This window comes from Pan troglodytes, chromosome 15 (assembly GCF_028858775.2).
Source record: "Pan troglodytes isolate AG18354 chromosome 15, NHGRI_mPanTro3-v2.0_pri, whole genome shotgun sequence".
NCBI classification, from domain to species: domain Eukaryota; kingdom Metazoa; phylum Chordata; class Mammalia; order Primates; family Hominidae; genus Pan; species Pan troglodytes.
In genome coordinates, this window is record NC_072413.2 from 98,087,496 (window position 1) to 98,103,102 (window position 15,607).

At 43.0% G+C, this 15,607-nt stretch overlaps 1 protein-coding gene across 10 annotated transcripts in view; it reads left to right on the plus strand.

Annotated features, from left to right (window-relative positions):
- EVL (Enah/Vasp-like) overlaps positions 1 to 15,607 on the plus strand; it is a 172,355-nt gene that overhangs the window by 113,580 nt on the left and 43,168 nt on the right. For all 10 annotated transcript variants that reach the window (XR_010151267.1, XR_010151268.1, XM_003314521.7 and 7 more), the window contains exon 3: positions 11,931 to 12,108. Coding sequence is in view for 8 of the 10 variants with exons in the window: in XM_003314521.7 (XP_003314569.1) it covers positions 11,931 to 12,108 (178 nt within the window). In the remaining 2 variants the exon portion in view is untranslated. The remainder of the gene's footprint in view (positions 1 to 11,930; positions 12,109 to 15,607) is intronic.

Sequence of the window (15,607 nt, forward strand, 5' to 3'; positions counted from 1 at the left end):
AGATCTGTGATTATAGCATTTGTGAAAAACTCTATATAAACAGCATCTTGTGGCAGCCTTTGTGGGTCAAGCTTCAGCTAAGTTGAGCGGCAGGTTAGCTGCTATCTTGGAAAGAATCAGCGATCGGAAGAGAGAGAACAGAAACTCTGGGTTCTGTTTTTAGTGTGTTGCCTGTTGATTGGGTTTTTGCTTTAATCGAAATGCCCTATTAAGTTTCATGATGCTCATGGCTAACAGAGACATCCCTACCCCAGGACCCCTGATAAAAGGTAGTCTTTCTGGCTGGGCATGGTGGCTCACGCCTGTAATCCCAGCACTTTGGGAGGCCAAGGCGGGTGGATTACAAGGTCAGGAGATCAAGATCAGCCTGGCTAACACGGCGAAACCCCATCTCTACTAAAAAATACAAAAAAATTAGCTGGGCGTGGTGGCGGGCACCTGTAGTCCCAGCTACTTGTGAGGCTGAGGCAGGAGAATGGCGTGAACCCGGGAGGCGGAGCTTGCAGTGAGCCGAGATCGCGCCACTGCACTCCAGCCTGGGCAACGGAGTGAGACTCCGAAAAGATAGTCTTTCTAACCTTGAAATCTTGGTACCTCCAAAAGCATCCCTTTCCCTTGTTGATGAGTCTTAGTGGTATAATGGTATAAATATCTTTCTAGAAACCTTCTAGAAGCTGCCTTCCTAAAATTCCAATTCACTAATTCTAGATCTGCCTTTTAGTGACACACTGTGCCACACGTTGCAGGATATACAGAACCTTTGGCCCCAATTATGGTGACAGTCAAAAATATCTCAAGCTTTCAGAACACCCAGTGGTTGGGGCTTGTGAGGGCAATACCTCCATGTCTTTGACACAAGGTCCATTACCTTGTGCGGTTCCTGAATCATAGTAGGTGTTCCATAAGTGATTGCTTTTATTATGACAAGTTTCCCATTCCCTTCCTGCCTCTTGGTTGCCCTTCAGGGCGTAGTAGGAAGACGGCATGGTGTACTGGAAAGGGCGTGGGAAGGGAGAGCTCCCCAAAACCCAAACACCGCCTGTTCTCAGGGACCTCAGCACCTCACAGCCTCCTTCAGAGGAAACCACATGTTGCGAAAGAGACCTTTTCCCCACTCCGGGAGGGACTGACGGCAGTCTTCAGTGGTATCCTGTTTAAATTTGGAGGGCTGTGTTGATTCTAACTTAGAGACCTCCTAGAGTGTGATTGAGAAGTTCAGAGCACAGCCTCCCACTTGGAATCACATGTTCAGGAGACAGGCTATCAGACAGGAGTGAGGATATCTCCCCACATGGATGGGGCATGTTTAGCTAGGAATAGAAAAGAGATTCTTGGTAAACCAAGACATTAGAGAAAATGGCAGGAAATCTGGTCCATAACAACTTTTAGGGACCTCAGTAGAAAGACTGATTTTCACAGATTTGGTTTTAGTCCGTGTGGACTACCACCTTAAAGTGGTCAGACATGTTAAAAGAATCAAAGATTCCTGGTTTTATAACTAAATAGGGATATCTTACATGTTTAATGCTCTTTATGGTTAATGGAGCACTGTTCATGTCTATTATTTCATTCTCCCAGTAAGGATAATGGTACAAGAATTATCATCACCATTTTGCTAAATAGGTGGACATAAAACCAGGTAATCAGTTATGGAGAAAATATATAGTAAGTTATAGTACCATTAGCCAAAATCTAACCTAAATCTTACATTCAGGGTAACAAACCTAAAGGATTTTTAGTTGAGAATAAGTTTTGGTCACCAAAAAATGTGGCTGTTGCAGTGGCTCATGCCTGTAATCCCAACACTTTGGGAGGCCAAGGCAGGTGGATCACTTGAGCCCAGGAGTTCCAGACCAGCCTGGGCAACATAGTGAGACCCCATCTCTATAAAAAAAAATATAAATTATCTGGGCGTGGTGGGGCATGCCTGTAGTCCCAGCTACTCAGGAGGCCAGGTGGGAGATTCTGTTGAGTCCAGGAGGTTGAAGCTTCAGTAAGCCGTGATTGCGCCACTGCATTCCAGCCTGGGTGACAGGGCGAGATTCTGTCTCAAAAAACAAAAACAAAAAATGTTAGTGAGTTCTCAGGCTGAATTAGTAGAAGTAGAGTGAATTGATAGAAGTAGAATAAATTAATAGAGTAAATTAATAGAGGTGGAGTGAATTCATGGAGGCAGAGGTCCAGAAGACGGGAGACTGCAGTCCTGCTCTGCTCTGCTGTGCTCTGCGTGGGTCATTCTTCCCGCAGAATGCTGGGACTGCATCTGAGTACAACAAACTGGAATCTACAAGAAGAAGGGCATCCAAACTGGTGAAAGATCTGAAAGCGGGATAATATGAGGAACAATCGAAGGAGTAACAAGAGATATTTACTTGGAGAAGATAGAAACTGAAGGGGGCATGACCGCAATTTTCAAGTCTCTGAAGGGTTCCATGTGGAAGAGAAATCTCACTTTCAATGTGGACCCCAGAGAACAGACCTAGGAATATTGCGTGGATGCTATAATGAAGAAGATTTTAACGCAGTAAAAGGATGAGCTTTCTTACAAGCATACTGTTGAAAGATGGAAAGTGTTACATTGCCAGCCTGAGAGGTAAGATTCTGGGAAAGACAGTTTGTCATCAAGTAGAGACTTGGATGAGATGAGACCTCCAAAGCCTTTGCCAGTCTGTAGATTCTGTAGTTTTTAGATCCAGGCATATATGGGGTCAAGAAGATGGTTATCCACCATCAAGCATCTTTCTTTTTTGTAGAGAACTCTTGACTCTTTTTACCCAGAGGCCCCCAAAACATGTGAAGGCAGTACAGTCATGCACCTCTTAATGATGAGGATACATCCTGAGAAATGCGCCCCTGGGGGATTTTGTTGTCATGTGAGTGTGCTCACACAAACCTAGATGGTACAGCCTACTACACACCTAGGCTGTATGGTATAGCCTGTTGCTCCTAGGCTACAAACCCGTACAGCATGTTACTGTACCGAATACTGCGGGCAGTTGTAACACAGTGGTATTTGTGTGTGTAAACATACGTGAGCATAGAAAAAGTATAGTAAAAATACCGTACTATAGTCTTATGGGACCACCATCATATATGCAGTCTGTTGTTGACCAAAACATCATTATGTGGTCCGTGATTATATATGGAGTTGCAAGACCTTCCTTTAAATGAAGAGGAAAGGCACTCCTACACTCCCCAGAATAAAACTTGTGTAAACGTTGGAAATATGGGCTCCTATGCAAAAAGTATGACATTTTAAAATGTTAATCCTTCAGCAAGTGTCCAGATCAGTCCTGCCAAACTTTGGAGAATTATTTTTAAAATAAAGCTGATAAGGAGATCCCAACGAGGCCTCCAAAAACAAAAAGTTCAAAGTAAAAAATTGGAAAAAGATAAACCTTACAAACACCAAAAGAAATTGATGTGGCTATGTTAATATCAGACAAAGCAGACTTTAAGGCAATAAGTATTCCTAAAGATAATGACAGACCTTTTTGATGCCAAAAGGGCAATTGAAAAAGAAGTCATAATATCCCTACATTTGTATGAATCCATTCATATATCTTCAAAACACATAACGCAAAAATCTAAAGGGAGAAGACACAAATTCAGAAGCATAGTTGGAGATTCTAATCATACCTCCAAGCTACTGATTGAATAAAGACATAGAAATAAGTAAAGACAGAAAACTTGAATAACATTATTAACCAATTTGAGCTAATTTACATTTGTAGAAACTATAGCCAACAACTGTAGGTTGCATAGTCTTCTCAAGTAAACATAAAACATTTACCAAAATAGACCATATGCTGGGCCATAAAGCAAGTGTCAAGTTAAAAAGGATGGAACTCACACAGAGTATGTTCTTTGACCACAGAGGAATTAAACCAGAAATTAGTAACAGAGGGTAACTTTTAAAATCTCCAAATGTTTGGAAATTAAGTGGTCTAATACTGGATGAACCATGAGACAGAAAAGAAATCACAATGTAAACTAGAAAATATTTTGAACTGAACCATAATGACAATATAACATAGCAATACTTGTGGGACGCAGCTAGAACAGTACATATGAGCCAGGCGCAGTGGCTCATGCCTGTAATCCCGGCATTTGGGGAGGCCAAGGAGGGAGGACCACCTGAGGCCAGGAGTTTTGAGACCATCCTGGTCAATATAGTGGGACTCCAAAATCCACCTCTACCAACAAAAAAATTTTTAATTAACTGGGTGTGGTGGCATGTGCCTGTAGTCCTTGCTACTCAGGAGGCTGAAGCTGGAGGATCACTTGAGCCCAGGAGTTTGAGGCTGCAGTGAGCCATGGTGGTACTACTGCACTCCAGCCTGGACAACAAAGTGATAACCTTGTCTCAAAAAAAAAGCCCCAAAAAGTACATATGGGGAAATTTATAGCTATAAATGCATATATTAGAAAAAGAAGAGTATTTGAAAATCAGTGATCTATGCCACTATCTCAAGAAGGTAGAAGAAAAATGAAAGCAAATTAAACCCAACAAAAGTAGAAGGAAGGAAAAAATAAAAACTAATGAAATAGAAAGCAGATGTATGATAGAGAAACACAAAATGTCGCGGTTTTTTTGAACAAGAAAGTTGGTTCTTTGAAAAAAAATTAAATTAATAAACCTTTATTGAGAGTGAGAAAGAGAAAACACAAATTGCCAATATAACGAATGAAAGGGGAAATCACTACAGATCCTATAAACTAAAAACATAGGATAACGTTAGTAGTAACCTTATGCCAGTAAACTTGACAGCTTAGATAAGATGGACATATTCCTTGAAAAACATAAAGAAGAAACAATGCCAGTCTTACATTACTCCTTCGGAGATGAGACAAACAAAGCCTGGTTCCTATAATGTCTTCTTATAACCATGCTGTATAACCATGATACAAAAACTGCACAAGAACCTTACAAGAAAAGAAAATTACAAGCCATTATTTCTAATGAACAATAATGCAGTAAGTAAGCCTGAACAAACGATTAATGACTTGAATCTAATAATGTATTAAAAAGAAAATTTTGACAAATAAGATTTATTCCAGGAATGCAAGATTGATTTAATGGAATAAAGCCGGAAAACCGTAAGGTCATCTCACAGATGGAGAAAAAGCATTTGGTAAAATTCAGTATCCCTTCATGATAAAAACTGAGGAAACTAGGAATTAAAAGTATAAAAGTGATTTATTTAATCAGATAAAGGGTATCCACAAACAACAACAAAACAAAAACCATAGCTGACGTCATACTCAGTATCCCACTTTCCCCCTGAATTCAAGAACAAGACAAGAATGTTCACTCTCACCTGTTTGATTTAGCAGTTGGAAAGGAAGAAGCAAAATCATCTCGCATTGCAGATGACTTAATAGTGTATGTGGAAAATGTGAAAGTAGCTACAAACTATTATAGTAATATAATATATACTAATATTATATTAAGTGAATTTGGCATGGTCACTGGATAGAAGATTGTGATATTATCATATATGTATTAGTTTTCATCGACGCTTCCTAGCTGGTAGCTCCCAGAGCCCTTATTAGAATGTCGGCGTGCTGCCGGCCTCAGAAAACAAGAGTCTCTCTCTGCCTTTCTCCTGCCCTCCTTTCACCTGCCCCTTTTCTCCCCAAGGCAGGAATCGTCCCCTGCTTTTCTGACTGGAAGCTGGTCTTAACGAAATTCCCTGACCTACCTTGTCTGATTGTAGGTGCTAAGACCCTCATTTCAGAATGGGTTCCGCCCCATACCCTAGAGGAAGGAATGCTACAGAGAGGCCGAGGAGAATCTGAATCAACAGGCCTTGCTGGGTTTCCCCACTCTGTTATTGTGAGATCATACCCTTTTTATCCAATCACATTTCTACACAGTGGTCAATCGTACCCATCCAGTGAAGTCTCCATAAAAGGACCAAAAAGGCAGAGTTGGGAGAGCTTCCAGAGAGCTGACCTGGTGGAGGTTCCTGGAGGGGGGGCATGTCTAGGGAGGGCGGAGGAGCCCCATCCTCCTCCTGCATCCTTTGCCCTGTGCGTCTCTTATCTGCCCACTCATCTGTAGCCTTTGTTATGCCCTTTATTAAGAAACCCGTAAACCTAGGTAAACGGTTTCCCTGAGTTTTGTGAGCATGCTAGCAAATTCATCAGACCCAAGGCAGGGGTCATGATAACCATGATTTATAGCCCATGGGCTGGAAGCACAAGTCACAACCTGCACTTGCGACTGGCATCTGAAGTTGGGGTAGTCTTGTGGGACTCAGCCCTCAACCCGTGGAACCTGATGCTGTCTCCAGGTGCATAACGTCAGAATTATAGAGGACACTTGACGTCTACTTGAGAATCTGCAGAATTGCTTGCTTGTTGTGTGAGAGTAGAGAATAGAGGCTGGGTGCAGTGGCTCTTGACTGTATGAGTGTACAGCACTTTGGGAGGCCGAGGCAGGAGGATCACTTGAGCCCAGGAGTTCAAGACCAGCCTGGGCAACATAGCAAGACCTCGTCTCTACAAATAAAAAAGTTTTAAATTAGCTAGGCATGGTGGCACACACTTATGTCCCAGCTACTCGGGAGTCTGAGGCAGGAGGATCCCTTGAGCCCAGGAGTTTGAGGCTACAGTGAGCCATGATCATGCCAGTGCACTCCAGCGTGGGTGACAGAATGAGACCCCATCTCATTCTAGGGTCTCAAAAAGAATAGGAAAAACACTTTAGTTTTTCTTATATCCTTACAAGTACATATGTCCACTAAAAGATATGTATGAAAATGTTCATAACAGTTGTATTCATATCAGCCAAGAATGCAAAACTACCCATGTCCATCAGCAGGAGAATGGAGAAGTTGTGGTTAAAAAAATGGAATACTATGTAGCAGTCAATAAGAATTCAGCCAGACTCAGTGGTTCACACCCATAATCCCAACACTTTGGGAGACCGAGGTGGGCAGATCACCTGAGGTCAGGGTTTCAAGATCAGCCTGGCCAACATGGTGAAACCCCATCAATACTAAAAATACAAACATTAGCCAGGTGTAGTGGCATGCACCTGTAATCCCAGCTACTTGGGAGGCTGAAGCAGGAGAATCGCTTGAACCCAGGAGGCAGAGGTTGCAGTGAGCTGAGATTATGCCATTACACTCCAGCCTGGGTGACAGGAGCGAAACTCCGTCTCAAAAAAACAAAACAAACAAACAAAAAGAATGAAATATGGATATATGTGGTAACATGGTAAATCTCATAAAGATTATGTTGAGGGAAATAAGCCAGAAACAAAAGAGTACATACCATATACCACAGGAGTCCATTTCTATGTAGCTTAAGAACAGACACATTTTGCCAATGGTGTTAGAAATAAGAAACATGGTTATCTCTACAAGTGAGTGTTGGGTGATGGGTACTAAATGAAGCAGCCTCACCCAAAAGTGGACTTGCAAAAATGCACGTGTTCAGGTGGATCCTTTGACTCACTCTAAGCAGAGTAAACAAAGAGGTGGAACCATTAGGTACTGAGATTATAGCTGTTGGCTGGTCAGGTCTGGCAGTTAACACTGGCCACCTCAACAAATGGTCAAGTGACATTGGCCTTGTGTCACCGCACATACATCCAAAACACATTGCACTGGACTCTCCTGTTTTAGAAGTCAATTTTCAAATAATAAATATAAATTTTGTAATGGTCATGTCTCTCTAGCCGTTTGGCTTACAGGGATATATCCTGTAGAAATACATCTTCACAGGAATATTCAGTGCAGTATTATTTATAATATTATCTTCATCTTACATGTGAGGAAAGTGATATGAGCAACTTGTCTAAGGTTATACAGCTGAAAAGTAATAACGCCAGGGTTTTAATGCAGAACCCTCTGGCGTAAAACCCTCTGCTCATTCCTTGTACCTAATATGCTTGTCTTCACAGCAGTCGTAGACCGTTGGGGGCTGTGTGTAGACACCAAACAGCAGCAGTTGGTGAGCAGCCTTTGTACTGCAGTTGTAGATAGAACAGAAACGGCAGGGCCAGGGACCTTCAATCAGCGACCAAGCATGTGTGGCAGAGCCCAGAGAACTTACAGAACTGGGATACGTCCTCTAGAAAGGCTTCACTGCACTCTCTCAGTCCCATATCCTAAAACTTCCTGAGTTGGAAGTGATTTATGAGGCTCCAAAGGTTAGTGCTAGGACCAGAGAGGGAATTATAGGAAGAAGGATTTCAGCTCATTATACAACAGTCCCCCACTTAGCTGTGGCTTTGCTTTCTGAGGTTTCACATACCCAAGATCCACTGCAGGCTGAAAATATTAATTAAATGGGAAATTCCAGAAATAAGTCATAAATTTTAAATTATGTGCCGTTTCAAATATTATAATTGTTCCATTTTATTATTAGTTATTGTTGTTAATCTCTGACTATGGCTAATTTATGAGTTAAATTTTATCATATGTATGTATGAGAAAAAACATAGTCTATATAGGGTTCTGTACTACCCACATTTCAGGTATCCACTGCGGGTCTTGGAACCAATTCTGCATGGATAAGCGGGGACTACCATACTGGCAACAAAAAAAAATCACGAAGTCCTCAGCTTCTAAATCCAATTTCCCCATTAGCTTACTGTGTAACTTTGGACAAGTCACTCATTCTCCCTGGACCTCATTTCCTGACTGTAAAAAGAGTGGATTGAGTTAGATAATCCCTAAGGTGCTATTTAGCCCCTTCAGTGGTTGTCTGCTGGCCATATTGTCCATATTCTGGATTAGGCGTCATCTGCCCCTCAATTCTCATTTCCCCCCCAAGAGCCACTTTGAGGTTTGGAAAAAAAAAAAATTCTCACTCACCTTAAGTTCCTCTCTAAGAATGTAGCCAACCAGAGAGTTCAAATCATAGGGTTCTAGGCCAGGCCCAGTGGCTCATGCCTGTAATCCCAGCACTTTGGGAGGCCAAGGCGGGAGCATTACTTGAGGTCAGGAGTTCGAGACAGCCTGGTCAACATGGTGAAACCCTGACTCTACTTAAAAAAAAAAAAAAAAAAAAAAAAATTGGATGGGGCATGGTGGCATGTACCTGTAGTCCCAGCTACTCAGGAGGCTGAGACAGGAGGATCACTTGAACCTAGGAGGTGGAGGCTGCAGTGAGCCAAGATCACGCCACTGCACTCCAGCCTGGGCAACAGAGCAAGACTCCATCTTAAAAAACCATACTACGGGCCAGGCGCGGTGGCTCACGCCTGTAATCTCAGCACTTTGGGAGGCCGAGGTGGGCAGATCACGAGGTCAGGAGATCGAGACCATCCCGGCTAACACAGTGAAGCCCCGTCTCTACCAAAAATACAAAAAATTAGCTGGGCGTGGTGGCAGGCGTCTATGGTTCCAGCTACTCTGGAGGCTGAGGCAGGAGAAACATTTGAACCCTGGAGGTGGAGGTTGCAGTGAGCCAAGATCGCACCACTGCACTCCAGCCTGGGTGACAGAGCGAGACTCCGTCTAAAAAAAACAAAACAAAACAAAAACCGTACTAAAAATTTTTTTTTTTAAAAATCAAGTCAAATCATAGGGTTCTAAATTTCATTTCCCCAGAATATCTCCTCACGTATCTGGAGACAGTAGTCGTGAGACACTAAAGCATCTTTTATCTTGCTTCAGTATCTCTTAACCATTCCTGATATAAGGTGGTTTCAAGACCTTCTTCAATTTTTAAAGCATTTTCCTCTGGCTTGCTTCAGTTTGCTACTGTCCACTAGAAATGCAACACCAAAAATGAAAACAAAAAAACTTGAACACAGAACTTCTGATAGGGACTTACCAGGGCAGAATGGAGCAGGTTCTTCTCTTCCCTCATGCTGGTCACTGTACCACTGTTAATGTGTCCTATAATCTAAAGAGCTGTTTTCACAACAGTTAACTTTGCTGGTTCTTATTATTTGGTAGTTATTAGTTACTAGTTATTATTTGCTAGTTCTTATGAGTCCTTTTTCCGATGACCTATAACTAAACCTAGTCACCCCCAGTCCAGTTCTTTTGGTTTAGCTGTGTGTGCATGTGAATCTATACCCCTGGCACAAAGAGCAAAAAAACAGAGAACTACCCTGGAACTTGTGTGTAGTTGTTGGCCAAAATATGTGCCTGTCAATATGTAACAATTAAGTTGTGAAACAATTACAGGTTTTGTTGTTGTTGTTGTTGTTGTTGTTTGAGACAGAGTCTGGCTCTGTTGCCCAGGCTGGAGTGCAATGGCGCAATCTCGGCTCACTGCAATCTCCACCTCCTGGGTTCAAGCGATTCTCGTGCCTCAGCCTCCCAAGTAGCTGGGACTACAGGCACCCACCACCATTCTCGGCTTATTTTTGTATTTTTAGTAGAGACGGGGTTTTGCCATATTGGCCAGGCTGATCTTGAACTTCTGACCTCAGGTGATCCGCCCATCTTGGCCTCCCAAAGTCCTGGGGTTACAGGTGTGAGCCACCATGCCCAGCTTCAATTACGTTTTTTTTAGCTGATTTAGTGTACTGTGTGTGTGTCTCCTCTTTCCCTGCCTCTGCCTGTCATAGGAAGACCCAAGCCCACCTTCCACCCAAGACTTGGAAAACAGCTTTTCTGGATGTCACTCATGTTTGCTGTCCTCTGGCTTTACCTTATCCAGCAGCACAGCAGTGTGGAGCAATAGAGGAAAGTGATAAATCAGCATAGAGAGCGTTATCCCCAACCTCAGATCACACAGTCCTTGCAACCTTAAAGCCAGACAAAATCTGAGAAATCATCTTGTACTTCTAAAGCAAAATCCTTTCCATGGCGTCTCTAAGAGCTGGCTCTCTGGCCTCATCCAGACTCTGCTTGCATACTTCCATTCGTAGAGATCTTCATATTTCTCCATTCAGTCACTGGCAGCCTACCTTGTGCCAGGAGCTGTGTCAGTTACTTTCTCATATATAATTTAATCCTCACAACACACTGTGAGGGTGCCATGCCATAGCCATATCACATTCTTCTCCATTTGACAGACCAGAAAACCTATCATTCATAAGTGTCGTGATGTTAGATCATCTGGCTCCGAGCTAGAAGGGATGGGAAGCAGAATGAGGGCTCCAGCCCCAGCATCTTTTCCTCCAGGGCACGACTTAGGAATATAGTCTTAAAGTACTTTGAAATAATCTTCTTTTAAATGTCTGAAAGAGCAGAAGTTTAGAGTTCAGGCAGACCTGGTGTTGAATCCCCTAGCAGCTTGTAAGCACCTGAATGTCTGGATTCTGTCGTCTCTGTATCCTTCCCTGCTGGGCCTGGCATTGCTCCTGGCAGTCAGTTGATGCTTTTTGATTGAGTAATAAGATATGAATAATGCTGTATACATGTGTGGTACATAAACTTTCCCAAGTTATTCTTTCGACACATAGCCCACTTATTAATGCATTAAAGTACTAGACACTATGCAGAGGGCTATAGGAGGCATAAATATGAATTATAGAAGACTTGCCCTTAGGAGCTTTATATCTAGAAGGTAAGCTATAAATAAGATATAGATAAGATACGTATCACAATGTGATCTTCGCAGTAACTCCATTGGATTGGTAAAGCCAGAATTATTATCCCCATCTTATAAGTGGAGAAACTGAGCCCCAGCGAAGTGCAGTGACTGCCATGAGTGGAGTGGCTGAGAGACAGGGCCAAACCAGAGCCAGGGAACCTGCCTCCCAGCTCAGCTGTTCATCTGGAGGTTGTAACTACATAGCATTATTAGTTAAAGGAAAGAACAGGTTTTGCAAACCCTCACTGTTCTATAGATTATGGTCTGAAAATCTACCTGATATTGCTTTTCCCTTCTTCAAACCCCATCCCCATCTTCCTGTCCTCTCAAGGATACAGTATACTTGCTCCATCGCAGCGCCCTCGAGCTCACTTACATTTTATTTATTTACACGTATTTCTCTCTCCTTTCTCCTCCAGGTTGTGATCAATTATTCAATCGTGAAAGGGCTGAAGTACAATCAGGCCACGCCAACCTTCCACCAGTGGCGAGATGCCCGCCAGGTCTACGGCTTAAACTTTGCAAGTAAAGAAGAGGCGACCACGTTCTCCAATGCAATGCTGTTTGCCCTGAACATCATGAATTCCCAAGAAGGAGGTAAGTAGGGCTTTGTCTTGGCCTGATGCCGAGACCCTCTCTTGTTCTACCTCTGCCCTCCCACAGCTCTGGCTCTCCGGGTATCCTAGCACTGTCACTGCATTGAGCTGAGGTTGCATGTGTTCTCAGAGAAACCTGCTGCCTGCCTGTAGATTTAGAGATATTAACAATTCAGAGGAGGAAAGAATGGAGTGTGTATCTCTTTGCCACTTGTGAGATATAGATTTGTACAGATGTGTTCCTGAAGCCACATATCCAGATCTGTTTTAAACTTGCCATCCTGTTTCCATATTCCAGAACAAACATTTGAGATGGGAGAAAACAGTCAAGAATTTATTTTTGAATTTAATTATTAATTCATATGTTTAACAAAAGTTTATTAAATGCTTACTGAGGGCAAGAAACCGTGTAGGCAAAATAGATAAGAAATGAACAGCGGCCTTCCCCTCAAGGCATTTAGTTTTTCGTGGTAGACAGGTTCATAAACAGCTAACTGGAATGTATTGCAGTAAGTGTTTAAATAAAGGTACGTGCAAGGTACTTAGGGACCACAGAATAGGACGTAAGTAACTGCCCTTCAGAGCCGCCAAGGGAGACCTCCACAGTGGTGGTGCCGTCTGAGCCGGAGTTCTGGGTGAGCAGTTCACAGGCAGAGGCAGGAGTGGGCATCGCAGGTGGGAAAAGCAGCAAAGGCAGAAGGGCCTGAGTGAGCCCGTAGTGCTGGGAAGAGGGCGATGCAGCATTTCTGGGGCCTGGAGTGCAGATAGGAAAGAGATTGGAAATGAAATTGGAAAGGCACCAGGGCTTGCACAGTGAAAGGCACCAAATACCTGGAAGACTTTGGGCTTGCTTGATACTTAGGGTAGACATTGGGAGAGGGGCTAGCAAAAAGTTTCTCAGCAGGGCAGTTAAAGCAAAGAAGCAAAATTACATGTGGCTTTTATTGGACATTTGCAGTGGTAGCTTTGGAGGGAGAAACAAGGCTTTCCCAGGATGGGTGTCTTGATTGACTGGGTTATGGTCCTGCCATCGGCTGGAGAGCCTACCTTGGGAGAACTTGGTAGTTAAGAACCAGGCATGGAGTCATACACTGGTCAGTTTGAGTCCTGGTTCTGACATATGCTAGCAGAGGAACTCTTGAGCAAGTTACTGAATGTTTTTGTGCCTCAATTTCCTTACCTATAAAATCGGGGGATATAGAGTTGTTTTACATTTAAATGAACTAGAATGTAAAATGTTTCTCAGGTTGCCTGGCCTAGTAACAACTCTATTAGCATTTGTGAGTATTATTACGACCATTATTGTTGCTGCTGCTGTTACTGCTATCAGAATTGAGGTGGGAAACGAAGAGACATAGTACTCAGAACCTGGAGGGCTGTGGCATTTAAATATCTACTGGGGCCAGGCGCGGTGGCTCAGGCCTATAATCCTAACACTTTGAGAGACCAAGGCAGAAGGATCACTTGAGGTCCGGAGTTCAAGACCAACCTGGGCAACATAGCAAGACCCTGTCTCTACAAAAAAAAAAAAAGAAAAAGTGTGTACTGGGCCTGATATATTGGAGCTTTAGGACCCAGTTTAAGCGCTAGGAGATCTGGGCATTGTGGTGCATGCCTGCAATTCATGAGGCTGAGGTAGAAGAATCACTTGAGTCCAAGAGTTCGAGTCCAGCCTGGACAACATAGTGAGAGCCTGTGTCTTACACACAAACACACACCCACACACACACACACACACACTGTAGGAGAGTTTTGTGTTTTTTTTAAGTAAATAAAGAACATGTTTTGAACATGCTTCCCATGGGTCGTGCGTAGAGCAGGTACTGGCAGCTTTCCCTATCTTGACAATGCTCCAAAGTTTGTGGATTTTCTGCTTAGTACTTGGAGAGCATGGTAAGGAAGCATCTTAACCATGGCAGTGTTGAGTGATGAGCACAGGGCCTGAGGCATCGTAAGCACCCAGCAAATGTTTACTAAACTGTCTGTTTCCACCCAAGAGCCATGAGGTGAATTTAACATTTCCGTCTGAACTTACCTCGCCTGCCTCCAGGATGTGGGAGTTAAGCTTTTTTTTTTTTTTTTTTTTTAATTTTATTTTAGTAGAGACAGAGTTTCACTATGTTGGCCAAGATAGTCTTGATCTCCTGACCTTGTGATCCGCCCACCTTGGCCTTCCAAAGTGCTGGGATTACAGGCGTGAGCCACTGCGCCCGGCCCAGCTTTATTTTACTTGTACATGCAGATACTTGTAGTTTTTATTTAATTTAAGTGGTCGGTCTGAAAGTGCTTTTTTTTTTTTTTTTTTTTTTTTTGCCCCCAAGGTAGCTTTATTTTACTTGTACATGCAGATACCTTGGGGGCAAAAAAAAAAAAAAAAAAAAAACACTTTCAGAGCAAGTGCTTAAATTAAATAAAACCTGCTAGTTATTTTATTAAATTCACCAGAGAATCACAGGTAAATCAGTTAATCCTGCCCTCATTTTCAGATAAGAAAGCCATGCCCCATTATGAGGAAACAACTTCTCGGTGTCAGATAGTAAGATCCAGAACCCGACCTCCTACATTCCCTGGGGTTGAATGAGTGTCTTGTTGAGGCGGGGGCGGGAGACATCAGCTAGTTTGGATGTGTGCATACAATGTGAGAGTACCCCAATTTGAAGCTTTCATGAGGAGGAACAGTTAGTTGTCCACTCTGGTTCAGCTGGTAGTGACCTCCTTTGCATGGACTGCAGGTCCTACAGCCCACTGACGAATAAGCTTTTGCTTCAGCCAAGGTCCAAGCCTACTGACAATACCATGCGCAGATAAGCAAATGCAACTTGATGAACTGTTAACACGTGTGTGCGCAGTTCCCAGTGTCAGACCGAGAAAGAAAATGTAGTCAGCACCAAAAGGCCCTCCCCGCAGTCCCTGCACTTAAGAATAGATACGAAGTCCACTTTTGTTTTTGTTTTTGAGCGTCATGTAAATGAAATCATACAGTGTGTATGATTAGCTTGGCTTGTTAGTGTTAGCATGTGTCTGTAGTCTCAACTACTTGGGAGGCTGAGGTGGGAGGATTGCTTGAGCCCAGGAGGCAGAGGTTGCAGTTGCAGTGAGCCAAGATTGCACCACTGCACTCCAGCCTGTGTGACAGAGCAAGAGTCTGTCTCAAAAAAAAAAAAAAAAAAAATGGAAGTATGAACCTTCCAACATTTATGTGGCTAAGGTACTCTGCTGAGAACCATGCAACGATGTGCCGTAATGTAAGCACCATCTACTTTTAAACATGTTGGTTGTCCCCATTTTCCACGATTACCCTCATGTGGTAGAGGGCATTCTTGTTATTTTTATGTGTATGTATACTTTGTATCTCATGTGTCCATATTCGCATGCTTGTCCAGTTATTTTCCTTGGGCATGTTTCTGTGTCAAACAATATATGTGCTTTTCAAGTTTTGGGTCCGGGCATGGTGGCTCATGCCTGTAATCCCAGCACTTTGGGAGGCCGAGGTGGGCAGA